Source organism: Ahaetulla prasina, chromosome 2, assembly GCF_028640845.1.
Source record: "Ahaetulla prasina isolate Xishuangbanna chromosome 2, ASM2864084v1, whole genome shotgun sequence".
Classification (NCBI taxonomy): Eukaryota; Metazoa; Chordata; class Lepidosauria; order Squamata; family Colubridae; genus Ahaetulla; species Ahaetulla prasina.
In genome coordinates, this window is record NC_080540.1 from 20,183,356 (window position 1) to 20,211,119 (window position 27,764).

A 27,764-nucleotide genomic window follows, 5' to 3' on the forward strand; every position below is an offset into this window, starting at 1 on the left:
AATGTTAGGGTATAAAAGCATTCTCCAATGCATCCTCTCAACATGCGAATCAAAGTGTTTTGAGCACTTTACGTAGCATCATTAAATCTTCTTCCAAGCATTGCCATTGATAGTCTCCAAGCCAACAAGATGAATGTCTTCTGTAAGTACCTTTTTACCTAAGACTCACTAACTGAATTATGGCTTGAATGGAATGTCTTATTTAATAGATTATGGCTCGAAGCATAGTCAGGTGATTGTTTAGGCTGGATTAGACATTTTTAATTACTGGTTCATCGCACAGTTAGCCAGATGTTCAGACTGGATTTGGCATTTTTGTCCACTTATCAAGTCCTTCCTAAGGACCTGGGATAGGCAGATATTAATGTTTTATGATGTTAGAGCAGAGGTGTCAAACTCGTGGCGTCACATGACGAATCAGGAATTTTTTCCCCTTTACTAAACCGGGCGGGGGGGTGCCAGCACGTGACACGAGTTTGACACGCCTGTGTTAGAGGTATTGTCACAGGATGTCAGCTGTTCCGAGTAAAGTTGCCTTTTGCAATTGACTGGTGGTGAGTTTACCCATTATTATTATTCTTTGTTCACCAGAATGTGAAATCACAGGTGTATTATTATTATTATTCCATGATTAGATTTCAAGATTTCGTAACCTTTTATCATTTAAAATCAGTTGCTATTTACTCAAGTGGTCAAATTCAAATTAATGATGGGTTATAGTCAATTTGCCTTGATACATTTCTAATATTTGTAGTAATAAGGGAAGAGCATACTAAAAACTAGTAAGTTAGATTTGTCACAAAGTCTTTGTTGGTACATATGACCTCCCTGAACCATTTACTCAGAACATACTCAGTAACCATTTGAAATTATGAAGGTGATGGTCAAAGGCAGTTATGACTCATGCTGCCTAGAACTACTTAGAACTAAGGGGAAATTTCCTAATTAATAATTAATCAGTGGAATGACTTGCTCCAGAAGTTGTGGAGGCTTTTAAGACAAGATTGGACAGCCATTTGTCTGAAATGTTATAGGATTTCCTTCTTCAGCAGGGGATTGGACTAGAAGACCTCTAAGATCCCTTTCAACTGTTATTCTGCCCAGAGTTACAATTTTGCAGCAACCCTGCTGTTGTGTAATAAAATGTTTGGCCCTTGAAGGTAGGCAGTATAAAGCAGAAGCAATTATGCCCTTCCCCAAGGCACATGAGCTTTGGAAAACTTTGTGATTGTCCCCACCTCCCAGCCCTCCCCCAAGATCTGCTGGACACTCCAGGCAGTTTGCTCCTGCTATTGAGATGCCCATGCAGGCCTATCTGATGCTTTAGAAGGTTTTCAAAGCCCTGTTGGAATTGACTCCAAGGCAGCTTTGGCAAAGAAGGCCTGGTGCAACCAGGAGTTGCATTGGATAGGCCATGTGAGCCTCTCAACAGCAGGAGAAAAACACCTGAAGGTAAACTATGTGTGGCATATTCTTGGGAGCACTGGGTGATGGGGGCAATCACGCTATTCCCCAATGGTTAGACGCCTTGGAGAAAAATGAGAGCCGGCATTTCTAGTGGCAATGGTGACGCTAGGACTAATGTTGGGGCCTGAATAGTGGCAACAGGCTGAGAATGCAGAAGGCCCTAAAGCCATGGACTGTTCTGCTTGGTGGCCTTGATAGGAGAAAAATAGGCAGATGTGTAAAATTAAGCAGCGCTCCTTAGAATGGTAGCACTAGGGCTGAGATTGAGGCCTGGATGATGGCAGCTGACTGATACTGCTGAAGGCTCCAGGCTTCTACTTCAGGGCTAGGCCCAGGGCTTCCACCAAAAGTGCTGCACTGCAAGGCTAGACTGGGGCGTCTTAAGCTATGTACTGCATTGCAGCACCTCTCCAGTTCATGCTTAGTCTGCGCTGGGCCTTTCAGGGCCTGCCCCACCCTCTGAGGCATCCCTTGCATGCTTACTTACAAATGCTAGGAATGAGATTATCCAAAAGGTGCTTTTTCAGGAGGCAACTGGACTTTCTTGTTTTTTCTTTGAAGACATTTCGCTTCTCATCCAAGAAGCTTCTTCAGCTCGGAGTGGATGGTGGGGAATGGAAGATTGCTGAAGAAGCTTGTTGGATGAGAAGCAAAGAAAAAACAAGAAAGTCTAGTTGCCTCCTGAAAAGGCACCTTTGGGACAACCATGACCTGGATGATTGGGAATCTCCATAGACTTTTAGGAACGTGATTGTTGAGCAAAGCAGTCACATGGGCGTCTCCCTTAATGACCTCAACAACTCACAACTGCAATTCTGATCTCCGTTGTGGTTATAAATTGAGGATTACCTGTAAACAATTAAAAAGCCATTCTTTGATGAGCATCAACTGAATAAGGGAGACCTTAAACGTAAAACGGCTTAGAACCTGTTCACAAATTACATTTCAGACAATTAAATCAAAATTTTAGGGTAGTGCTTCAAGCTGAGCTAGAAAAACAATTGTCAGAGAAAACATTTAATCATCTGCACAGTCTTGTACCTGCTGTTTTCAGACTCTTGTTTCCCACATTTCCAGTTTCATGCCGAAGAATCAAACCAGTCTTGCAAGAAGTCTTTTAATGCACCCATAAGTGTTACAATTCTATTAATAGGGTAAATAGAGTTTAAACGATGTTATTTATTTTATTTTTATTCATTCACAGTCATTTGAGGTCATTCATAGCCATTGACATATCCGTCCTCCAGTTTGGCCATGCATCTATTCCAGTATTTCTCAAGCTTGGCAACTTTAAGAAGTGTTCAACTCCCAGAATTCCCCAGCCAGCATGGAATTATGGGAGTAGGAGAATTCTGGCAGTTGAAGTCCACATATTTTACAGTTGATAAAGTTGAGGAACTGATTTATTTAGTTAAATAGATCATTCAGTGAAAGACAACCTAAAACATCCACTAAGCTTCGTGACTAGATGCTATTACCTCTAAGGGACAGCCACTTAAGTGGGAATTCTGCTTTTAAAAAATTTCAGCCTTTTGCCTGTGTTCTTTGTGCCCAAAACTGAAACCAAGCGATCCCTGCAGCAGATCCTTTTCAAACACTGAATTGAATTAGGATCTTGTTTTAAATGAGATTTTTAAAGGCTATTTTGTTATATCACGGTTTGCCTTCTTGTAGTTGGAATCTCCAATTCTATTAATTAATTTTTATTTATGAATGTAGAAACTGGTTCAGTAAGGCAATTCTAATTGTTATGCAAAAGCAAATTCTTGCAGTCAATGCAAAAAAAGGGCAACAAACTATGTAATAAAATAAATTCATAATTACAATTAAGTACTACTTAATTAATATAATCCCAGAAACTGAATAACTGCAGTTCCCAAAGATCTTTACCTCTTAGTTACATTAAGACAACGTTTCTGTGCTTTGTTGAGGGACACTTCATCCAGACATGGGTGATGATTAGAATCAACAATCAGGAAAAGAATTTAGACAGCAGAACATGAGGAAACAGGGTGGGGAGTGCAATTTAGAATTACAGATTATAAAGTTTCTAAGCTGAAGAAAACAGAAGTCATAACCACCCTTTATAGAAATAACTTCCTCATGGCTTTTGAGGTAACTTCCCCAGGTCTGGCATATTCCAGGCACTTCTAATGAAATTCTTTTAAGAAAGCAGATAGGTTAATCGGCATCAGCAGCAAGAAGGAACAGTCATCATTTCAGTTCACAGTCAGGTCATCCGTTGGAGCCTGCAGCGATATTCTGGAAAAGTTCAAGACCTTCCTTGCGTTTGTGGCCAAATACCATCTGACTTTGCTTATAAAGGGAGTGAGTATGTGACTGAAGAAGCTAATTGCATAAGCAGCAAAACGCTTCAAACCAAAAAGAAAAGAAGTCCAGTTGCCGTGACTCAACTTTCAGACTCATAAAGAGAGGTTGGTTTTTTTAATGCAGAAGGCATCCATCTCATGGAGGAGTGGAGACGGGTTAATTCCCAGGACTGAAACAAACATGGAGAAGGAATGTAGTTATTTTTTAACTTGAAAAGCTTTGATAGAATTGCTTTGAACATAGAAGGAAACATTCCAATGGTTCCGTCCCAGGCGCCTGATGGACCCTGAGAGGTTTCTGACGGAGCTTGGGCCATTTCCGAGGGAGTTAGCCCACGGCTCGGCTGAGGAGCTGGCAGCCGCCTGGGAGGAGGTGGCCGCTGGCGCCTTAGACCGCGTCGTGCCTTTGCGGCTTCTGATCCGGCGACGAACTCGACCAGCTCCTTGGTACAACAAGGAGCTGAAAGAGATGAAGCGCCGGAAAAGAAGCCTAGAGAGCGCCTGGAGGTCCAGCCGCTACGAATCTGACCGAACACTAGTGAGGTCATATATTCAGACCTATCTAGTGGCGATCAGGGCGGCGAAACATAACTATTTCTCTGCACTCATCACATCGGCAGATAATCGCCCAGTCACCCTGTTTAGGGTGACCCGCTCCCTGCTTAGGCAGGAGGCTCGGGAGGACCCCTTACAGGGACGCGCTGAGGATTTTGTTCAGTATCTGTCTGATAAAATCGCTCAGATTCGGGACAGCCTGGACACTGATTGGATAGATCCAGGTGGGATGGCGGAGACGAGTCTTGAGAGTGTTATCTGGGCTGAGTTAGATCCTGTGACCCCTGAAGACATGGACAGGTTGTTGGGTAGGTTGAATTCCACCACATGTTTATTGGACCCATGTCCCTCCTGGATGGTACTGGCCACACGGGAGGTTACACGAGGCTGGCTCCAGGGAGTTACTAACGCTTCTTTGTTGGAGGGTGTTTTCCCCGCCACTTTGAAAGAGGCGGTGGTGAGGCCCCTCCTCAAGAAGCCCTCCCTGGACCCGGCTGTTTTAGCGAACTACCGTCCAGTCTCCAACCTTCGCTTTTTGGCGAAGGTTGTTGAGAGTGTGGTGGCATATCAGCTTCCTCAGCACCTGGAGGAAACTGTCTATCTGGACCCGTTCGAGTCCGGTTTCAGACCCGGATACAGCACCGAGGCTTTGGTCACGTTGGTGGATGACCTCTGGAGAGCCCGGGACAGGGGTTGTTCCTCTGTCCTGGTTCTATTAGATCTCTCGGCGGCTTTTGATACCATCGACCATGGTATCCTGCTGCGACGGTTGGAGGGATTGGGGGTGGGAGGCACCGTTTATCGGTGGTTCTCCTCCTATCTCTCTGATCATTCGCAGACGGTGTTGGCAGGGGGGCAGAGATCGACCCCAAGGCACCTCACTTGTGGGGTGCCTCAGGGGTCTGTTCTGTCGCCTCTCCTGTTCAACATCTATATGAAGCCGCTGGATGAGGTTATCCGTGGTTTCGGGGTGGATTATCATCTGTACGCTGATGATACTCAGCTGTACATTTCCACCCCGAACCACCCCAACAAAGCCATTGAGGTGATGGGCCGGTGTCTTGAGGCCGTGCGGGTCTGGATGGGGAGGAATAGGCTCCGACTCAACCCTTCCAAGACAGAGTGGCTGTGAATTCCGGCGTCCCGGTACAGTCAGCTTACACCATCGCTGACTGTGGGGGAGGAAGTCCTGACCCCCAGGGAAGGAGTGCGCAACTTAGGCGTTCTCCTGGACGATCGGCTGTCCTTAGAGGATCATTTGACGGCCGTCGCCAGGGGAGCATTTTATCAGGTTCACCTGATTCGCCAGTTGTGCCCCTTCCTTGACCGGGACGCCTTACGCACGGTCACTCACGCCCTCGTCACTTCCCGCCTGGACTATTGCAATGCTCTCTACATGGGGCTCCCCTTGAAGAGCACCCGGAGGCTCCAGTTAGTCCAGAATGCGGCCGCGCGGGTGATAGAGGGAGCACCGCGTTGCTCCCATATAACACCCATCCTGCGCGGTCTACACTGGCTACCGGTAGCCTTCCGGGTGCAATTCAAGGTTTTGGTTACCATCTTTAAAGCGCTCCATGGCTTAGGACCGGGATACCTTCGAGACCGCCTTCTGCCACCGATTGCCTCCCAACGACCCGTGCGCTCCCACAGAGTGGGCCTCCTCAGGGTGCCGTTGACCAAACAATGTAGGTTGGCGATCCCCAGGGGGAGGGCCTTCTCTGTGGCGGCACCAGCCCTGTGGAACGAGCTTCCTCCGGGATTACGACAACTCCCCGACCTCCGGAGCTTCAGACGTGAACTGAAGACTTTATTATTTCAGCGCACTGGACTAGCCTAAGAATAAAATGTTTTAACTAAATTTTAAGGGTTTTTAATGGGTTTTTACCATTTTTAGTGATTTGGCTATGATAATATTTAGTTTTAATTGGGTTTTTAATGCTTATTTATTATATTGTTTTTTAATATGCCTGTGAACCGCCCTGAGTCCTACGGGAGATGGTGTGGTATAAAAGTATGATTAATAAATAAATAAATAAATAAATTTCCAAGGAAACAATGTGCATTCCACATTGGGATATTTTGGAAAAACATTTGGAGCCATCAGCAGGCCTAGAAAGCTGCATCTCTATTTTAGAATGGAATGGGGATGGGATGGGATGGGATGGGATGGGATGGGATGGGATGGGATAGAATTGAATTGAATTGAATTGAATTGAATTGAATTGAATTGAATTGAATTTTTCATTGGCCAAGTGTCCTCTTGTCAAAACCCCTTACCATTTCAGACACATGATTGTCCAATATCTCTTCTTAAAAACTTCCAATGTTGGAGCATTCACATCTTCTGGAGGCAAATTGTTCTAACTGTCAGGAAATTTCTTCTTAGTTCTAGGTTCAGAATCATTAATTGTGCTGCTTTAAGGATGCAATTTATTAAAACAGCCATCTTTTTTACACCCAGGCAATAGGTTGAGAATCCTACAGGCTTTCAAAAAGGCAGAGAAAACCTGGCTCTTTCCCCAGACCTTTGGGTCAGGGTGAGCAGAATTTCCAATTTCCAGGAGTTATGTAGATGGTCCTCAGCTTACAAATGAAATTGAGCTGGCAATTTTGGTCATAAGTTGTAATATTCATAGAGTGTAATTTTTGAGCTTTTGCAGTGGCCATTAAGCAAATGCCACTGTCATTAAGCAAACTCATTGTTTGCTATGCATTGTTTTTCCCAGAAACCGGAAGTAAATGCCAGTTTCCAGGAAAAAAACCACCATAAATTGCAGTCACTGCAAACGATCCTAAATGCAGGCTGGTTGCCAAGTGCCCAGAATGTGGGCATGTGAGCATAGAAATAGGCAGATGTTGGAACTTTGAATCCAGGTCATGTCCCTTTTTTGCTATCTTTCATAACTCCTGGACGATCGGCTGTCCTTAGAGGATCATTTGACGGCCGTCGCCAGGGGAGCATTTTATCAGGTTCACCTGATTTGCCAGTTGCGCCCCTTCCTTGACCGGGACGCCTTACGCACGGTCACTCACGCCCTCGTCACTTCCCGCCTGGACTGTTGCAATGCTCTCTACATGGGGCTCCCCTTGAAGAGCACCCGTCCTCATTTTACCTACCTTATAAAGGATGGAAGGCTGAGTCAACCTTGGGCCTGGTGGGACTCGAGCCTGCAGTAATTGCAAGCAGCTGTGTTTTAATAACAGGCTATCTTACAGCCTGAGCCACCCACGGCCCTGGAAGTTTTTTAAAAAATGTTGGATAACCATTTGTCTGAAGTGGTGTAGGGTTTCCTACCTAGGCAGGGGGTTGGACTAGAAGACCTCCAAGGTCCCTTCCAACTCTGTTGTTATTGTTGTTGTGATGATGATGATGATGATGATGATGATGATGATGATGGTGATGATCTCAGGAAGTCTGGTTAGAAGTTGGTTCAATGACACATATAAAAGAATGGAACAAATGAACAGAGCAAGAAGCAATAAATCCAGAATAAGAAAAGCCAGGAAAACACCACCTTCATACATATTCCATTTTTGTATGTGTTTTATCCAGTTAATTTCTCACTGCTGCTCTTGGCTGCCTTGGGAAGCTGTGCAGATGACAGAAGCCCCCTAGAAAAATGTTTCCAAGAAGCTGATTATGAAGAATTTCTAGAGATCGCCAGAAATGGTCTGAAACAGACATCAAATCCAAAGCATGTTGTGGTTGTAGGTGCAGGAATGGCTGGTCTTAGTGCAGCCTACGTTCTTGCAGAGGCTGGACATAAGGTAAGCCATTGAAGAATTACTTTAGAATGATGCCTCTTACTCCCAACTCTTGGGTAATCCAGAAGGATAACATGATGGCACCAAAAGCCAATGAAAGGTCTACTAGGATTATGAGAGCTACATTCTCCCCTCTCAGGTCCCAGAAACTATACTTTAGAGCAATCCAGTCTGTTTCTATCGCAGTACTGAGCCTTGACCTCAGCTGAAAGGGATACAGATGATCCACTTCCTCTAGGATCCTATATAACTAATCTCTTCCTCCTTTTCAACAACCTTCCTCACAATGGGAAGATGGTAGACAGTGCAAAAGTCATCACATACAGCCAAGTCAAGAGAGTTGTTTTAGGAGAGAAGTTCAAACTGACCACCCCATTTAAAGACAATGGCATAATAACTTCCCACAACAAAACATTGACTATTTCCTAAATCCAGCCACCTATACCCACCTGGCTGCTTACAAGAGCCAGGAAGGACATGGATCCAGCTGAGAAATGGAAGAACTTATGCTACAGAGAACTCAGTTCATTTCCTTGGGTTCCACAAGCTCAAATGTATCCCAGATCATAACACAAAAAGCTGCCTTCCCTTGATCTTGTCCAAATGGCATCCAAGAATAAAATCAAGCAACTATGCAAAAATCCCTGCAAACTTGTATGTGCCATTGCAGGTGCCCTGTTGTAACCACATTTTTGTAAGGGATTAAGGTCACTCTGAATGGTTTATCAATCAGAAAATTCCAGATGCAATAAGCACAAAGAAGTATTAATGTGTTGCTGTTCTTAGTGGCAGTGACTCAAGTGTGGGTTCAAAAACACTCAGTAATCTCTAGTTTTACTTTTGTGCTATTTGTGCTCTAAGAGCGTCTTCAGTTGCTTCATTCCTGTAGGAACCTGGAAAACGAAAGAGTTGCTTGGCCTAAAGAAACTGGAGAAAGACTGTGGAGGGGCAATCTTCTCCATTGCCCTCCCATCTGTAGGAATTCACAAGGTGCAAGACCAAGCTGTCCAACTGATTGTCAGGAAAATCCCCAAACATCCTCTGGTAACCCTGTAGATCCATTAGACACTGAGATGGACATAGACCATTCAAATACAGGGCATCCGCTGCAGGGACGTGCTGAGGAGTTTAACGGTTATCTATACGATAAAATCGTTCAGCTTCGGGACGGGTTGGACCAAAATTGCGGTGACTCAGGTGAGACGCCCGAGGGTGGTCTTGGTGACATTGTTTGGGATGAGTTTGACCCTGTGGCTCCCGAGGACATGGACAGGTTGTTGGGTAGGTTGAATGCCACCACGTGTTTACTGGACCCGTGCCCCTCCTGGCTGGTGCTGGCCACTCAGGAGGTGACACGAGGCTGGCTCTAGGCGATTACGACCGCTTCTTTGGTGGAGGGTGTCTTTCTGGCCGCCTTGAAAGAGGCGGTGGTGAGGCCCCTCCTTAAGAAGCCTTCCCTGGACCCGGCTGTTTTAGGTAATTATCGTCCGGTCTCCAACCTTCGCTTCGCGGCGAAGGTTGTAGAGAGTGTGGTGGCATATCAGTTTCCCTTACACCTGGATGAAACTGTCTATCTAGACCCGTTCCAGTCCGGTTTCCGGCCCGGTTACAGCACTGAGACGGCTTTGGTCGCGTTGGTGGATGATCTCTGGAGGGCCAGGGATAGGGGTTGTTCCTCTGCCCTGGTCCTATTAGACCTCTCAGCGGCTTTCGATACCATTGACCATGGTATCCTGCTGCGCCGGTTGGAGGGATTGGGAGTGGGAGGCACCGTTTATCGGTGGTTCTCCTCCTATCTCTCCGACCGGTCGCAGTCGGTGTTGACAGGGGGGCAGAGGTCGGCCCCGAGGCGCCTCACTTGTGGGGTGCCACAGGGGTCGATCCTCTCGCCCCTTCTGTTTAACATCTACATGAAGCCGCTGGGTGAGATCATCAGTGGTTTCGGTGTGAGGTACCAGCTGTATGCGGATGACACCCAGCTGTACTTTTCCACACCGGACCACCCCAACGGTTATCAAGTGCTGTCCCGGTGTCTGGAGGCCGTACGGGTCTGGATGGGGAGAAACAGGCTCAAGCTCAATCCCTCCAAGACAGAGTGGCTGTGGATGCCGGCATCCCGGTACAGTCAGCTAAATCCGCGGCTGACCATCGGTGGCGAGTCATTGGCCCCGATGGAGAGGGTGTGCAACTTAGGTGTCCTTCTGGATGAACGGCTGTCTCTAGAAGATCATTTGACGGCGGTCTCCAGGAAAGCGTTTTACCAGGTTCGCCTGGTGCGCCAGTTGCGCCCCTTTCTGGACCGGGATGCCCTATGCACGGTCACTCATGCACTCGTGACGTCTCGCCTTGATTACTGCAATGCTCTCTACATGGGGCTCCCCTTGAAGGGCATCTGGAGGCTACAGTTAGTCCAGAATGCGGCTGCGCGGGTGATAGATGGAGCCCCCCGTGGCTCCCGCATAACACCCATCCTGCGCAGACTGCACTGGCTACCTGTGGCCTTCCGGGTGCGCTTCAAGGTTTTGGTGACCACCTTTAAAGCGCTCCATGGCATAGGGCCGGGTTATTTATGGGACCGCCTACTGCTACCGAATACCTCTCACCGACCCGTGCGCTCTCATAGAGAGGGACTCCTCAGGGTGCCGTCAGCGAGGCAATGTCGTCTGGCGACGCCCAGGGGAAGGGCCTTCTCTGTGGGGGCTCCCACCCTCTGGAACGAACTACCCCCCGGACTTCATCAGCTTCCGGACCTTCGGACCTTCCGCCGCGAGCTTAAAACATACTTATTTAATTGCGCAGGACTGAGTTAGATTTTAAATTTATGGTTTTAAATTGGGTTTTATTCCTATATTTTAATTATTGGGCTTTTAGAATAAGTTTTTTAATTGTTTTTTATATTGTATTTATGTGTTTTTTAAGTGCCTGTAAACCGCCCTGAGTCCTTCGGGAGATAGGGCGGTATATAAATATGATCAAATAAATAAAAATAAATAAATAAAATCCTACCTAGCAGAGATCCAGGATAATACATTTTAACCAGAAAGTGATCTGACCACAGCAAAGCTTAGAGTCTTATGACTGAATTTAAGGCTTTAGCATAGAACCTTTTTTTGTGGCTGCAGAGATCCATCTTGATGTGGGCTATGAGCTTCACAGGAGGAAGAAACTCAGTTTCTGTTGCACAATGACTGCAGCTGTCATCATGCTGTTTAGAATACTTTTCAAAAAATAAAGAAAAGCCGACTAAATAAAGTTTAAATAGATTAAAACAAGACAAAGAAAAGAAAAAGTCCTCCTGATTGCAAAGAATAGATCTCCTTAGATGCTAAGACATATTCAAGTGAGGTATCTGAAGATGAAATGCTATTTCACACAAAATATTCCCCGCACAAAATAAGGTTGGAAAGCAAATCCATGTGATAGAACTTCCAATAATTGTCCAGCGTAACACATTTCAACATTGCGGTTCTGCTATTTGAATTGCTGGGACTCTATTGGGGGAAGGTGCCTCAAAGAACACAGTGAGAAAGGTCTCTGGGTGTCAGAAGGGAAAGATGCAGGGGTGAAATGCTACCGGATCGTACCGGATCGTGTGATCCGGTAGCAATCGCAGCCTGTAGTTCAGCGATCTGCTGGCGATGGCAGAGCAAAGTTCCACCCACCCACCCAGGTGTCATTACTTCCTGGTTTTAACCAGGAAGTAATGTGTTTTTGACCTTCTCTGCATGTGCAGAACGTTTTGTGTATGTGCAGAAGGTGAGAGCAAAGCGAGCATGCGCATGGGGCACATGCACTTCCCCCCTGGAAAGATGTCAAATGTTGAGAAGAGCAGATACCGTAGAAAAATGCCAATTTGTGGAAAGGAAACTTAGGAAATGGAAGAGGTGCCAACAGCCATATAATACTGACATCTCGAAGCCAAATCCATCATGCTATGAAGAAAAGTCTCCTGAAAATAAGTCACAAAGCAGCCGAGCAGAGAAGTTTTAATAAACCATTGTCCAAATGATGCAATGGCTTTCCTATTTGCCTTCAGGTGACGGTTCTTGAAGCTAGTGAACGTGTGGGAGGACGAGTGACCACGTATCGAAATGACAGAGAAGGCTGGTATGTCAATCTGGGACCCATGCGTCTCCCCGAGAAACACAGGTGAGATATGAGACGATCATGTTTACTTATCTCTTCTCTTTGAATACCAAGGAGGGTCATGGAGGTATGTCCCGAAACAACATTGCTATTTTAGACTTTGGGAACGCCAGCCGGTATAAAATTCCACGTATTTGTAAGGGTGGTTCAGTAGCCATTTAAAAGTTGGCAACAGAGCCTACAGCAATTTATACTGAGTGAACAGGACAAACATGATGAGAAATGGAATGACGTATTGCTGCTGGAGCATTCACGATTAAGCTAATTTTCTTTAGAATTAAGAGGACAAATTAGGTGGAAATATCTAGCTTGGCTTCCAAAAAAGCTAAGCAGGCCCAACCTGATATTGCTTAATACTTGGATGGCAGATTACTAGGAAATCCTAAGTCTGTAGGCTCCACAGGGAAGTTAAAAAAAAGCATCCTAAAAGCCAGGCCAAATAATTGAGAATAAAACAAGTTTAATTTGGATTGGAATCATTCTGTTTGATCTTATCTTTCTTCCAAGTATCTATTCATGTGAGAAAAATAAAACCTGAATGATTTTGGTAAGACAAATGACTTGTAAGAGTTTATCAAGCAATTTGACAGATGTTGCTGTTTTTCTGTGCTGTTTTTTCCTCTCTTCTCAATTGGTAGCTCTTTCTTCCTTTTTTTTTTTTAATGGAGGGAAAAAGCTGTCTTGAAACTGGAAATTCTGGCTAAATGTGTGCAGTTTTTCTTTCTATATGTAAAGCAAAGTGAAAGAGAGACAATGATACTCCAGAAATGATGGCAGAATAATTATTTCACCATCACATTTGCACCATAATTCTCTTGATAATCAGATGCAGTGCTTTTCAGTGCTATCTTCTGCACAGAATTATTTATTTATTTATTTATTTATTTATTTCTATTTTTATACCGCCCTTCTCCCGAAGGACTCAAAATTCAATATATAAACATTAAGAGAAAGTTAAAAAACGTATTATAACGTGGCCCAAATTTTAAAACAAATTTAAATCTTAAAATATAAATAACCCCAGTAAAATTTCAGTCCAGTCCCGCTTGAATAAATAGGTGCGTTTTCAGCTCACGGCGAAGATCAGGCACTTGACGTAAGCCAGGGGGAAGTTCATTCCAAAGCGTAGGAGCTCCCACAGAGAAGGCCCTTCCCCTGGGGGCCACCAACCGACATTGCTTGGCGGACGGCACCCGGAGAAGGCCCTCTCTGTGTGAGCGTACGGGTCGGTGGGAGGCATAAGGTAACAGCAGGCAGTCCCGTAAGTACCCGGGTCCTAAGCCATGGAGCGCTTTAAAGGTGGTAACATCATTCTATTTTTTTTCCCCTTTCACTGTTTTCTCCTTTCCTCTCCCCAGGATTATCCGAGAATATATCAGAAAGTTTGATCTCCAGTTGAACGAATTTTTTCAGGAAAATGAGAATGCCTGGTATTTTATTAAAAACATCAGGAAGAGAGTATGGGAAGTCAAGAAAGACCCCGGCCTCTTGAAATATCCCGTGAAGCCCTCAGAAGAAGGCAAATCTGCTTCACAGCTATATCAAGAGTCTCTCAAAAAGGTTCAGATAAGTCATAAAATTTATCTTTAATCAGGAAATTTATGCTATGGCTTATTTCAAGCAATGTATTATATAGACAAAAGGTACCAAAAGCATTCTCCAAAACTAGTTTCTCTATCATCCAGAGCTGTCCTCAGGGTACGGTCAAAAAAACCAAGATAAAGGCCATAATGGGGTGACTGAGGTTCTGCCTGTTTTTTAATGTGCAGGGAGGGTTCCTATCTTGACAAAATGATAGCTGTTAGATTCTTGATTGTTTTCCCACAGGTGCTTTGTTACCAGCTTGGGTAATCTGATCACCGCAAGGGGAGAGTGGAGTTTGTTGGCTGATAATAGATGGTAGTTAGCCCCAGCAATCATGGTTGGGATGTGGTTTCTTCCTTGATAGTTCCTTGATTGGGCTGTTTTTTTTTCTTTGGTGAAGTTTATCTGATCTTGTTTCGGCTTTTCTAGGTTTAGTGCTAGGAAAAAATTAAGGTGACCTATCGTCCTCCTTTAAGGAGGACAGTCCTTCTTTTGTAAGTTCTGTCCTCTCTTGAAAAGTGTCCTCCTACATGTCCTCCTTTTCAATATTTGAAGACTAATCTGTAAATCTCTGTATTCGATCGATGCTGAGCCAATCCGTTGCATGTGATGTGACGATTTGTCAATGCTTGTACAGTGCAGCGAGACGCGATTATGAGACACATGCGCTCCGCACAGGAGAATTGTTTTGAGAGAGTGCACCGTGCACAAGAGTGCACCGCACACAAGTGGCTTTTGTTTACTTCTTACCGAAACACGACATGGTAAACATGCATGCATTAGACTCACTTCTTTCTCGGTGAATATTCAATCATACACAGGTGAACACAATAATTCACGTTTTATTAATTCATTATCTATTTAATAATTTCCAAATATGTATAATTTTATTTATAATTTTATTTACAAGTTTATTCACTTATGTTATTGTTTCAGTTTTAATAATTTTTATTTATTTATTTATTTATTTATTTTATTCATAATGAATGTGCTTGCATCGTTCGTGAAGCTCTATATTTTATTTTTAATTTTAAATTTCATTTAGGGATGGAAAAATCAAAAAAGAGGAAATGCTATTTTAACTCTTCAAATTATTTGTGTCCTCCTTCTCACTGTAAAAATGTTGGTCACCTTATTAAAATGCATAAACTACAGTCAAGGAAGGAATAGCCCATCTGCTTGATTTTGGCCCATCCCCTCTCTCTCAACCTAACCCATTTCACAAGGTTGTTGTGGGAAAATACGAGTGAGTATTAAATGCACTGCCTTGAGCTGTACAAAAATAAAGGTGGTATATAAATAGAACGATAAATAAACTTACTACTAATAAAATAAATTGGTTCTTATTTTAACAAATGTTATACTTGCTAGAATGCATGTATCGCTACTACGTTCTTTTAATAAATTTTGCTCAAGGAAACTGAGAGATCCTTGTTTAGGAATAAACCATTTTATTTCAAAGTAATCCCTAAAAATCAGCTTTCAAATGCGGGACTAAGAAAAATGGCATTCAGAAGCTAAGGCCACAGCACCTGGGATTTTTACAGCTCTTAAGGTTGTAAAGGTTGGGAAACTCTGGTCTCGCCACTCCATGCATCTGATGGATTTATGTCTTTTAATAAAATGTGTTAGTCTGAAATGATGGTATCAGACTCCACCCAATTTTTAACATTAGCCCTGGGTGTCTCTTGAATATACAACTCCACCTACCATTTGAAGGCTTATGGCATCCTAAATACACCCTGAGCAATATTTAACTGCCATTGGGAACAATTAAAAAGGCAACTCCTAGACTCATCTCTCTTTTCTGATCAGAATGATCCTGCAACTGCTGGCCATACTCCAAGACTCACAGAGAAAAGTTAGGGGGTTGGCCACTCAATGCCAATACAATACAATACAGGGGCCTTGGATAGCTCAGGCTGTAAGGAGCCTGTTATTAGAACACAGTAGCCTGCAATTACTGCAGGTTCAAGCCCGGCCCAAGGTTGACTCAGCCTTCCATCCTTTATAAGGTAGGTAAAATGAGGACCCAGATTGTTGGGGGGGCAATAAGTTGACTTTGTAAAATATACAAATAGAATGAGACTATTGCCTTATACACTGTAAGCCGCCCTGAGTCTTTGGAAAAGGGCGGGATATAAATGTAAATTTAAAATAAAAATCTGGTATTTGTAGTCTCGGCAAATTAAAAAATTATCCACCAGACGTGGATAAAGTTATTCAATCAGATATTAGTGGTATTTGCACAGCTCTCAACCCACTTGCTGAATTAACCCATTTTCTGAATGGGTTTCAATTTGATACATTGAAAAGCAAGTTATCGTAATGAGCCATGCTTACATAAATATGGGGGGGGAAATGAAATACACTTGGATTTCCCACCTGTAGGCATTGGCTTATGTGCTGCAACTGTCATAAATGTGCATTGGTTGCCAAGTGCTCAAATCATGATCACGTGACTGCAAGGATGCTATGGGCAGTGTAAGGACCTATTGTAAACCTTCTTTTTCAGCATTTTAGTGACCATTCAAATTTCACTGTAGGTTTGAATGGTCACTAAACAGTGGAATTGTTAACTAAGGTCTTCCTGTAATAGCTATGTGGGAACCTTGATCTTTTCTAAGCTTGGTTGTTTGCTTGCATCATTACCTGACTAGGTAATACCATCAGTGCTAATGAGCATGTGGTTTGCTCCCTGTTTACATACAGTACTGTGTCCTGCCAGTACTGGCGAAACTGTGGTTTTCTCCTTGATTAGGTAATTTTTTTTCTGCTTTATTATTTGTCTGGTGTCAATACTTGCTTATCTGGGTGTTGGTTACTGGACAGGATATGTTCTGGTCTTTTTTATTTCCTTTTCAGCTTTTTCATTTGAATGGTATGTAAATGTGATTTAAGTCTATGTGTCTATTGATGGCTGATTTGTAGAATGCCAATATTCCAGGAATTCCCTAGTAGTTTTAGATTTAGTTTGGTCTAGCATGCTCATGGTTTCCTAGTTGAAAATATGATTGAGTCAGTCTATTAAGATTAAGGAGACTTTGTTGTGTCTTCTGATTGCTAGTTGGTATTCATGGATGCGCTCTGCTAGTCTCTGACTGTATGTCCTACACACTGGCTATAACAGTCCTTACAATGTAAGTTGTAGATGACACCTGTTTTTTGTTCTTGGATTACTGGATCTTTTGCTTTATTTAGGATGGTTTTGGAGGGTGTTAGTTGTTTTGTGTGCTATGGCAATGTCATGTAATAGTCTGTTGGTTGTTTCTGAGATATTATTGGTGTATGGTAGCGTTATCCTTTTCAAACCTTATGTCACTTGTGCTGTGGTGGGTTGAGAGCAGGGATGAAATCCAGCAGGTTCTAGAGAACCAGTAGCGGAAATTTTGAGTAGTTCGGAGAACCAGCAAATACCACCTCTGGCTGGTCCCAGAGTGGGGTGGGAATAGGGATTTTGCAATATCTTTCCCCTAGGATTGTGTGGGGAATGGGGATTTTGCAGGATCCTTCCCCTGCCATGCCCACCAAGCCACCCCCATCAAGCCACACCACGCCCACCAAGCCATGCCCACAGAACTGGTAGTAAAAAAATTTGAATTTCACCACTGGTTGAGAGGTCAGCACTTTTTGATAAAATTGCACAAGTATCCATTTTGTTGGAAGATGGTTTATTTTCCTGGTGTTCAAGGTTGCTGCAGTGTGTTTGTGCTCAACTAAATAGTGTTCTTATACAGGTTTTCTTATGGGAGGTTAGATTGTTACTGTAATAATGGATCACTTGTTTAGTATTGGTTGTTTTTCAATAGACTTGGCTTTCTAATTTGTCATCATTTCCTGTGCTGTTGAGGATATCCAGGAAGGGTAACAACGTGTTGTTTTTTCTCCCCGTGTGAATTTTATTCCTTGAAATATGGCATGCGGCCAAGAAGAGTTTCTGGGGATTTTTAAATAGGTTTTTTAAAAGGGGTCTTTTAAGGGGAGGGAGGGATACGACGGGTGAGGGGAATAACCCGTTGGGGAGGGATTTAGCCCCTGTGCTTGTTCGCGGCATTGTATCATCTGGTCCGAAGGCAGAGGGGGATGGGTTCATTCCAGGAGTGGAGAATTGTTCCATCTGTATGGTAAGTGGGAGAGGCAGATATGGCGGAAGCGGGGGGCCATATCAAGTGTTGGGAGCACGTGCTCGTTGTCTCACGTGCTCCGGCCCCTCAGTCTTCACCCGTTCCCCGGGGGGCCATGGTCCTCAGAGCCTTGGTCTCCGGCTGATGTTATGTAATGCCCGGTCCGTGGTCAATAAGGCCCCCCTGATTGGTGATCTTATTCAGGGGGAAGCCGCGGACCTCATGGGCATTACGGAGACCTGGTTGGGTCCGGAGGGGGGGGTTTCCCTTGTGGAGTTATGCCCACCAGGTTTCCGAGCATTTCATCAGCCGAGAGCCCAAGGTAGGGGTGGGGGGGTAGCAGTTGTCATTAGAGAAAGTCTAGAGCCGAGGGAGGCCACTGTTCCTCAGATTGCTGGTTGTGAATCCCTCTTTGTGAAGTGGGGCCATCGCGATCAGATGGGCTTGTTGATCACGTACCTGGCTCCTTGCTGCGTGACCACAGCCCTACCCGAGCTGTTGGAGGTACTCGCCGGGGTGGCGGTGGAGACCCCCAGACTGATAGTCATGGGGGACTTTAACCTGCCATCGACGGGCCTGTCATCGACAGCGGCTCGGGAGTTCCAGGCTTCCATGACGGCCTTGGACCTGATCCAGGTAATTGATGGCCCCACGCACACAGGGGGTGGCACACTGGACCTGATTTATATCTCTGGTCAGTGGCGAAATGATCTGGTATTAGATAACTTAGAAATAGAACCGGTGTCATGGTCAGATCATTCTCTCCTTCGCTTAGATTTTCGGACCGCTATCCACCACTGCAGGGAGACGGAGCCAACGCGTTGGTTCCATCCCAAGCGCCTGATGGACCCGGAGAGGTTCCAGACGGAGCTTGGGCCGTTTCCTGAGGACCTGGCCCACGGCACGGCTGGAGAGCTAGTTGCGGCCTGGGAACGGGCCGCGGCTGGAGCTTTGGACCGTGTCGTGCCCTTGCGGCCTCTGACCCGGCGTAGGCCTCGCCCGGCCCCTTGGTTCTCCGAGGGGATGAGGGAGATGAAACGCCGGAGAAGACGCCTAGAGAGTGTCTGGAGGTCCAGCCGCTCAGAAGCTGACCGAACACTAGTTAGATCCTATTCTAGGACCTACCTAGTGGCAATGAGGGAGGCGAGGCGCTCCTATGCTTCCACCCTCATTGCGTCGGCAGATAACCGCCCGGCCGCCCTGTTTGGTGACCCGCTCCTCCTGCATCAGGAGGTGCGGGATGACCCGCTGCAGGGCCGTGCTGAGGAGTTTAGTGGTTATCTATACGACAAAATCGTTCAGCTCGGGACGGCTTGGACCGAAATTGGGATGATCCAGGTGGGAGGCGGAGTCGCGTCTTGTGGAGGTTATTTGGGATGAGTTTGATCCTGTGACTCTCGAGGACGTGGACAGGTTGCTGGGAGGCTGCATACTACGACATGTTTACTGGACCCGTGCCCTTCCTGGTTGGTGCTGGCCTCCCGGAAGTGACACGAGGCTGGCTCCAGGGATTACCAACGCTTCTTTGTTGGAGGAGTTTTCCTGCTGCCTTGAAGGAGGCAGTGGTGAGACCCTCCTCAAGAAGCCTTCCTGGACCCAGCTATTTTAGGTAATTACCGTCGGTCTCCAACCTTCGCTCACTGCGAAGGTTGTAGAGAGTGCGGTGGCACGGCAGCTACCCCAGTACCTGGATGAAGCCGTCTATCTAGACCCGTTCCAGTCCGGTTTCCGACCCGGATACAGCACGGAGACAGCTTTGGTCGCGTTGGTGGATGATCTCTGGAGGGCCAGAGACAGGGGTTATTCCTCTGCCCTGGTCCTATTAGACCTCTCAGCGGCTTTCGATACCATCGACCATGGTATCCTGCTGCACCCGGTGGAGGGATTGGGAGTGGAGGCACCGCCTATCGGTGGTCCTCCTCCTATCTCCCGGACCGGTCGCAGATGGTGTTGACAGGGGGGCAGAGGCTGACCGCGAGACACCTCACTTGTGGGGTGCCGCAGGGGTCGATTCTCTCACCCCTCCTGTTCAACATCTATATGAAGCCGTTGGGTGAGATCATCAGTGGCTTTGGGGTGAGATATCAACTGTACGCTGATGATACTCAGCTGTACTTTTCCACCCCGGGCCACCCCAACGAAGCTGTCGAAGTGTTGTCCCGGTGTTTGGAAGCCGTACGGGTCTGGATGGGGAGGAACAGGCTCAAGCTCAATCCCTCCAAGACGGAGTGGCTGTGGATGCCGGCACCCCGATACAGTCAGCTGCAGCCGCAGCTGACTGTTGGGGGCGAGTTATTGGCCCCAAAGGAAGGAGTGCGCAACTTGGGTGTTCTCCTGGATGCACGGCTGTCGTTTGAAGATCATTTGGCGGCCGTCTCCAGGAGAGCCTTTCACCAGGTTCGCCTGGTTCGCCAGTTGCGCCCCTTCCTTGATCGGGATGCCCTATGCACAGTCACTCACGCTCTTGTTATCTCCCGCCTGGATTATTGCAATGCTCTCTACATGGGGCTCCCCTTGAGATGCACTCGGAGGCTTCAGTTGGTCCAGAATGCAGCTGCGCGGGTGATAGAGGGAGCTCCACGTAGCTCCCATGTGACACCTCTCCTGCGCAGACTGCACTGGCTTCCTGTTGCCTTTCGGGTGCATTTCAAGGTTTTGGTAACCACCTTTAAAGCGCTCCATGGCTTGGGACCTGGGTACTTACGGGACCGCCTTCTGTTACCTCATGCCTCCCACCGACCAGACGCTCGCACAGAGAGGGCCTTCTCAGGGTGCCGTCCGCCAGACAATGCCGGCTGGCGGCCCCCAGAGGAAGATCCTTCTCTGTAGGGGCCCCCACTCTTTGGAATGAACTCCCCCCTGGTTTACGTCAAATTCCTGACCTTCGGACTTTTCGCCGCGAACTGAAAACATATCTGTTTGTTCGTGCGGGGCTTTCTTAAATTGTTTAGTTTTAAATTCTAAATTTTTCTCTGTTTTTAATTGGGGTTTTTAGATTCTTAATTATTCTAATTTCGGCCATATTGTATAATAAGTTTTTTAATTGTATTTTAACTGTATATTGCTTTTTTTTATCCTGGCTGTACACCGCCCTGAGTCCTTCGGGAGAAGGGCGGTTTATAAATCTAATAAATAATAAATAAAATAATAAATATGTTGTTGCCATATTTTTTATTATGAAAAAGCTGTTATCTTCATATTGGATCCATACTTTTGGCTGTATGTGTGGGAGTGCCATAGTTTCATTATAGTGCTATAGTTTTATTATACCATACTGACTTTAATAATTTTTCACATTTATCATAAATCTAGTTCCAATCTGTTCCAATTATTATTGATAATAATCTATCAATATTGATTCTGCATTTTTCCTTTTTGTCCTTTTTCTTTTATTTGATGTAATACATTTTTAACTAAATACTTCCTTTCTCCTATGTCTCCTTTCTCCTTTCCAAATCATTCTCAGGTTATAGAAGAATTGAAAAGGACTAACTGCAGCTACATATTAAATAAATATGACACCTACTCAACGAAGGTATTTGGATTGTGCCCTGAAACCATGTCTCTAAACAGTACGGTTGGGGGGGCGGAATTTAGGGGGGGGGAGTAATCTTTAAGGTGTATTATCATGTTCTTCTTACAAATACTAATACTTGCAATCCAAAGAGTAAGATGGCAGTCAATAATGTGAGATTTAAAACCACCAAATTTGATACTCACAACTCCAAGACAAGTCTGATTAACAAAATCAAAGATTTATTGTACAAAAATACAAAAAAAAAGAAAGAAAGAAAAACGGTTGCAAGCGCAGTCTCTTAGACTCTTCCCAAATGGATTGAGTTCAAAGAGTGCAAGAAGCAGTTTTCAAGCAACACATTTTACACTCCTACACAATGCACACCACGCCTAAGAAATTCCCCCCTAGCCCCCTTATTCTCTTAAGTCATTCTTTTAGTTGTTTTACACTTTAAAGGGTTATCTTGGCGATTTCCGATTTCCGTCCATCCACCAATATCTTATCTTATTTACTTGTAATTTTCACCTTGGGCTGATGTTCCTGTCTCCTGATAGGATTTTTGCCCCAGGTGTAAGCTCCTGTCTCCTGGTAAGCTCTTAGCAAGTCATACATTGTCTCCATTGATTACCATTTGTAGACACTTTGCATAGTCAGGAAACAGCAGACAGATAGTCTCATACTTTGGTATTACATTTGTACAATTTATAAAAGAATAACCTTTATTTATTTCCTTCAATAAGAATGGTGTCATTTGTTGTCCACTTGTTTTTTTTATGAGGTTTTTATTTTGCACATGCAACACCACCTGTAGTAAAACACAGGTTGGAGGGACCTCTTTGTCAGGCAGGATTGACGGCGAGTGGTTGTGTCTCCCCTAAAGCCATATAATGGCCTTCTTAAAAAATATCCAAGCCTGTCTCAGACATAGTCAGAGATAATGCCTGTTTGGCCTATTTGAACTTAGTTCTTGAAGTGGTGAGTGAGAACTTGACACTCCCCAAATCAATCTGAATACTTATTACAACCTGCTTGCCGTAAAGCATCACTGTCGATGACAAATGTAGTAAAGCACAACAAAAAAGTCATTAAGGGCATCACAGAAGTACCAGATTTTCGTCTTAGGGCATACAGTAATTACACTGCATGCTTAACTTTTCGGTGCTCATGCTGGCTTAACTCTAAACTGGCTAACAAGCATTCTGTCTGGACTGAGACACGAGGACTACAGTTTGTAAAGGATTTGGTCATATTATATTTAATTAATGAGATGGAATATAATTCCATCTCATTAATTAAATATTTCAGCTTTAATTGCAATAATATTAAATTAAATTTCAGCTTTAATTGCAATAATACTAGAGCAACCAATAGATTTAAACTTAATGTCAACCGCTTTAATCTAGATTGCAGAAAATATGACTTCTGTAACAGAATCATCAGTGCTTGGAATACTTTACCTGACTCTGTGGTCTCTTCCCATAATCCTAAAAGTTTTATCCAAAAACTTTCTACTATTGACCTCACCCCATTCCTAAGAGGACCATAAGGGGCGTGCATAAGCGCACAAACGTGCCTACTGTTCCTGTCCTTTTGTTTTTCTTTTCTTCTTCCTATATATATGCTTATACCTCCTTATATTTACTCATATATATGTTTATTTACTATATAATCTTTTTGTATGATACCTACATATATTGTTGTGACAAAATAAAATAAATAAATAAATAAAATAATTAGTTTAAACAGCAAGCTACCATGTCGACTCACTGAACAATCCCCTTCTGTTTTGTCCTCCCAAATTCTGAGTCAGAATTGTAAATACTTTCTTTTTTGTGAGTATATCTTAATAGACATATACACTTTTATAAGTATATCATTAAATTAAATATATGCAAATTTAAAGCACTGAAATGCAGGCAAATACAGGGACGCACAACAACAAATTTTAAAATATAAACTGCCTTCCTATTATAACCCTGCTTGAGACTTCCCAGGCGTTGGTCGTATCATCTCAAGCTTTATCCCCTTTATTGAACATAATGTAAAGGTAGTCCTCAACTTAAAACATTTGTTTAGTGACTGTTTGAAGTTACAACGGCAGTGGAAAAAGTGACTTATGACTGTTTTTCACACTTATGACCACAGCATCTCTTTGGTCATGTGATCAAAATTCAGACACATGGCAACTCCTATTTATGATGGTTGCAGTGTCCCAGAGTGATGTAAATCACCTTTTGCGACCTTCTGACAATCAAAGTCAATGGGAAAACCAGATTCATTTAACAACTGCAGTGATTCACTTAACAACTGTGACAAGAAAGGTCGTAAAATGGGGGAAACACACTTAACAATTGACTTGCTTAACAACAGAAATTTTGGGTTGAATTGTGGTCGTCAGTCGAAGGTTATCCGTAAATTGCTTTCAACAAAATGGAAGTTATTTAAGAGACAGATTATTCCCCTGGAGGTCATTAAGTGGAACAATAACAGAATGATTCGGCTTCATGCTTAAACCTCTAACTCAACATCTCCTCACAATTAGAAGAATTTGTCCTATTTGCAGCCCACCAGTTTTAATCTGAAATCAAGCTCCTTGCTCTGAAATGATGTTTTTGAGCAATGTATTGTAGACGAATTTAAGGATTTCTCTCCTCAAACAGGAGTATCTAATTAAAGAAGGAAATCTGAGCCGTGGAGCTGTAGATATGATTGGAGACTTACTGAATGAAGATTCTTCCTATTACGTATCTTTTACTGAGAGCCTGAAAAATGCTGGTATCTTCTTTAACGAAAAAAGGTAAGCAAACCTGTATCACTTGGATTAGATGACTTCCTCATCATTTTCCCAATTTAAAGATGAAACCCTTGTTTATCCATTGAAGGATCCATGGGAATCTGCAAGGAACTGGAGATAAAAATCTGCGGGAAGGCAGGCACATACATGGTCACAGTCAAATCCTCCCTAAATTGGTGTTCATAAACTCTTAACTCTTTGCTGCCAAATAAAGTCATGGCACAGCTATGTTAGGTATAGGTTAACCCAAACCACAAGCTGGCAACTGAAACCAAAGCTAACACACTATTGCAGTTGCAAGAAATGGCAATTATCAGTAATGGTAACATTATCGATAGATATTAATTTTTATATTAGTTAGAAATGGCATATGAAATAGATTGTCATTTGTGCGGACTTGTTCTATATATAACGTCTCCTGTGCTTTAGTTTAAACCACTAGGTTAACTAGTTGCCAGATATTCTTTTTGAAGCATCCTGTAAAACAAACCTTGGGAGTGGACTAATATTCTGGACTGTAAAGACAGCATTTCATGTTAAATCATTCTACAAGGCACAAAGCATTGCTCTTTGTATTTTATTAAAACACAATTAATTCTAAAATCGACAAAAAAAATATTGGAAATTTGCAAACTTTGCTTAGTATTGCAAATATCCACCCAGTCAGTTTCTATATCAAGGCTTGTATAGCGCTTGCTTATCCAAACTATACACAACTCAATAGGAACGAAGTTGTTCATTTCAGCTCAGGCACAATTTTCCCTTTTTATAGTCTCCCTCGTCTCAGATTTACAGAATCATATTTGACAGCTATTGATGAGTAGACAATTTGAGATAATGTCATCTTCTCTTCCAAAAGTAAAATATGTTTACATAAAATATTTTCCTGGGATAAATTTGTATAGATAAAATGATATTGCCCAATAATTTTGAAAGGCATTTTTAAATCAAACTTATTTCATATTTCAGGTGTCTGCTTATCTAAGAATTTAAAAAAAGCATTATGATAGTGAGATCTTTTGTTTAATGGCCCTTCCTGGTGAAATCCCTGATATGTCATTAAATATTGTAACATTGTAAGCCGCCCAGAGACACCTCGTGGTGAAATGGGTGGCAAACAAATTTGAGAAGCAAAAATAGCAAATAATAGATAGGAAAGTCAAAGTAAGAATAAAGCGTATTCTTTGCTTTCTATGAAATCTGCTGCCAACTTCTTTCCAGAACTGTTTTCATTTCGTTGTCCTGTGTGACTAAACGGCTTTTTATTCACTAATATCATTATCCAATTTTAGCAGAGCAGGTTTTTACTTCCTCTGTCCCATTTTGGTCTTGCAGATTTGATGAAATTGTTGGCGGATTTGATCAGTTACCTATATCCATGTATCGAGCCATTGCGGAAATGGTGCATCTCAATGCCCGAGTAATCAAGATACAACAGAATGCTGAGAAAGTCAGAGTGGAATATCAAACCCCGGCAAAGACCTTGTCAAATGTGATAGCTGATTATGTCATTGTGTGCTCCACATCAAGGGCCACCCGTCGCATCTATTTTGAACCACCCCTTCCACCAAAAATAGCACATGCTTTGCGGTCTACCCACTACATAAGTGGCACCAAGATCTTCCTCACTTGCACGAAGAGGTTTTGGGAGGCTGACGGCATTCATGGTGGGAAGTCCACAACTGATCTTCCATCCCGATTCATCTACTATCCTAACCATAACTTTACTAGTGGCATTGGGGTTATTGTGGCCTATGTCATTGCTAATGATGCCGATTTCTTTCAAGCTCTTGATATCAAGAACACTGCTGATATTGTCATTAATGACCTTTCATTCATCCATCAGCTGCCCAAGAAAGAGATCCAGGCCTTCTGTTACCCCTCGGTAGTTAAAAAATGGAGCCTGGATAAGTATGCTATGGGTTCTATAACCTCCTTCACTCCCTACCAGTTTCAAGATTATAGTGAACCACTCGCTACACCTGTAGGCAGAATCTACTTTGCAGGGGAGCACACTACCAAACTTCATGGTTGGTTGGATGGCGCAGTTAAGTCAGGGCTGAAAGCAGCAAGAGATGTGAATCGTGCTTCTGAGAAGCCATCAAGAATCCACCTGATCAGTGATAATCAACTTTAAGAAGGAGGTCAACGAAAGGAGAATTATAAACAGAGAACTATAGCCACTTTCCCCATTCTTGCAACTTCCAGATGTTTCAGACTAAAATTTCCAGAATATCTGGAAATTCTAGGAGTTGTCATCCCAGGAGTTTGGAGCCAGAAGGAATTGGGGGAAATAAGCTGATTTGGCCTAACTAAATTATCACGTTATATCAGCCAAAACATGTCAATCTATCTAAGAGCATTTTAGAGGAAACAAAGATAAACCACAGAATGAAAAGGATTACTAGCATGCCACCACAATTTGGAAAGGAAGTTCTCTCAGGAAAATCTATATATACTACTAAAATTCTCATTTCTGTAATCTTTAACTGGGCGAAACAGTGCATCATAGGGCAAGAATTTTTGAACCAAACTACCTCTAATGGGCTAACCTTACAAAAAGCATCCAAAATCCAAAACCCATGATTCTCCTAGTACTAAAATTTGGCAAATTTTATGAAACATTTTATGTCATTTGTTACAAATGCTATAGTGTTTCCTGCTTGAGCAGAAGGTTACATTAGAAGACCTCCAAAGTCCCTTCCAACTCTATTATTCTGACAGAAAAAATTATCATTATTATAATACAAGATGCCATAAAACATTTCCTGTGCTGATGTTTTACTGTGCTATACAGTTCACCATGCATTATTTTCAAGGCAGATGCATCTGTGAATGTGTCCCAACTTTTCAGTGAAGGTAGTACATTAGCTCTGCCATTGTTCAAGTGATTGAGGAATCTAGTAAAGAACTATCTCTAAAGGGATGACCAACAAGTCATGGATTGTCTAAAGATAGGGTCCTTCTGTTGCCCTTCCCAAAAAGGAATGGAAAAGAAACTATAGTTATTATTACAAGCGGCTTTGTGAGTTTATGCTACTACTTCATTTTAAAAGATCTCATACGTATAACCATTTTTCTTTGGTACATCAAGCATCTACTGGTCCTAAGCTTTGATTCTATATTTCCTGCAACCATCAAAAATTGCAAGTGCTACAGGTTCACTGATGGGGAAGAAAACACATTATGACATCAAGCAGGCCTGAAGACAACCTTAATTTGCAATTTCTCCAATTTGCAACCGTCCTCTGATTAGAGTTCTGGAAAAGCAGGAAAACAGAAAATGATAATAAAAGCATACATTATAATTTTCCCTGCCTCTTCAGTTTTTTTGTTTGTTTGTTTCTGCTTTAGCTTGGGCCTAGAGATGGAGAAATCCCTGGGACTCTAAACTGGCTAAACCAGTTTAAATTAATCTGGTTTTAAATTAAAATTATTTTTTTTAAAAAATTAAAACCACGTTAACAAAAATGCAGCATGCT

General features: G+C 43.4%; 1 protein-coding gene across 1 annotated transcript; it reads left to right on the forward strand.

Annotated features, from left to right (window-relative positions):
- The first annotated feature begins 56 nt into the window (after window positions 1-56).
- On the forward strand, window positions 57-27,564 carry LOC131190293 (L-amino-acid oxidase). The gene is made up of 7 exons (XM_058167552.1): window positions 57-142; window positions 7,906-8,120; window positions 12,154-12,266; window positions 13,622-13,823; window positions 21,438-21,506; window positions 24,149-24,285; window positions 25,618-27,564. The coding sequence occupies exons 1-7, from the start codon at window positions 130-132 to the stop codon at window positions 26,417-26,419; spliced, it is 1,551 nt and encodes a 516-aa protein (XP_058023535.1). The 5' UTR covers window positions 57-129; the 3' UTR covers window positions 26,420-27,564.
- The last annotated feature ends 200 nt before the right edge of the window (window positions 27,565-27,764 follow it).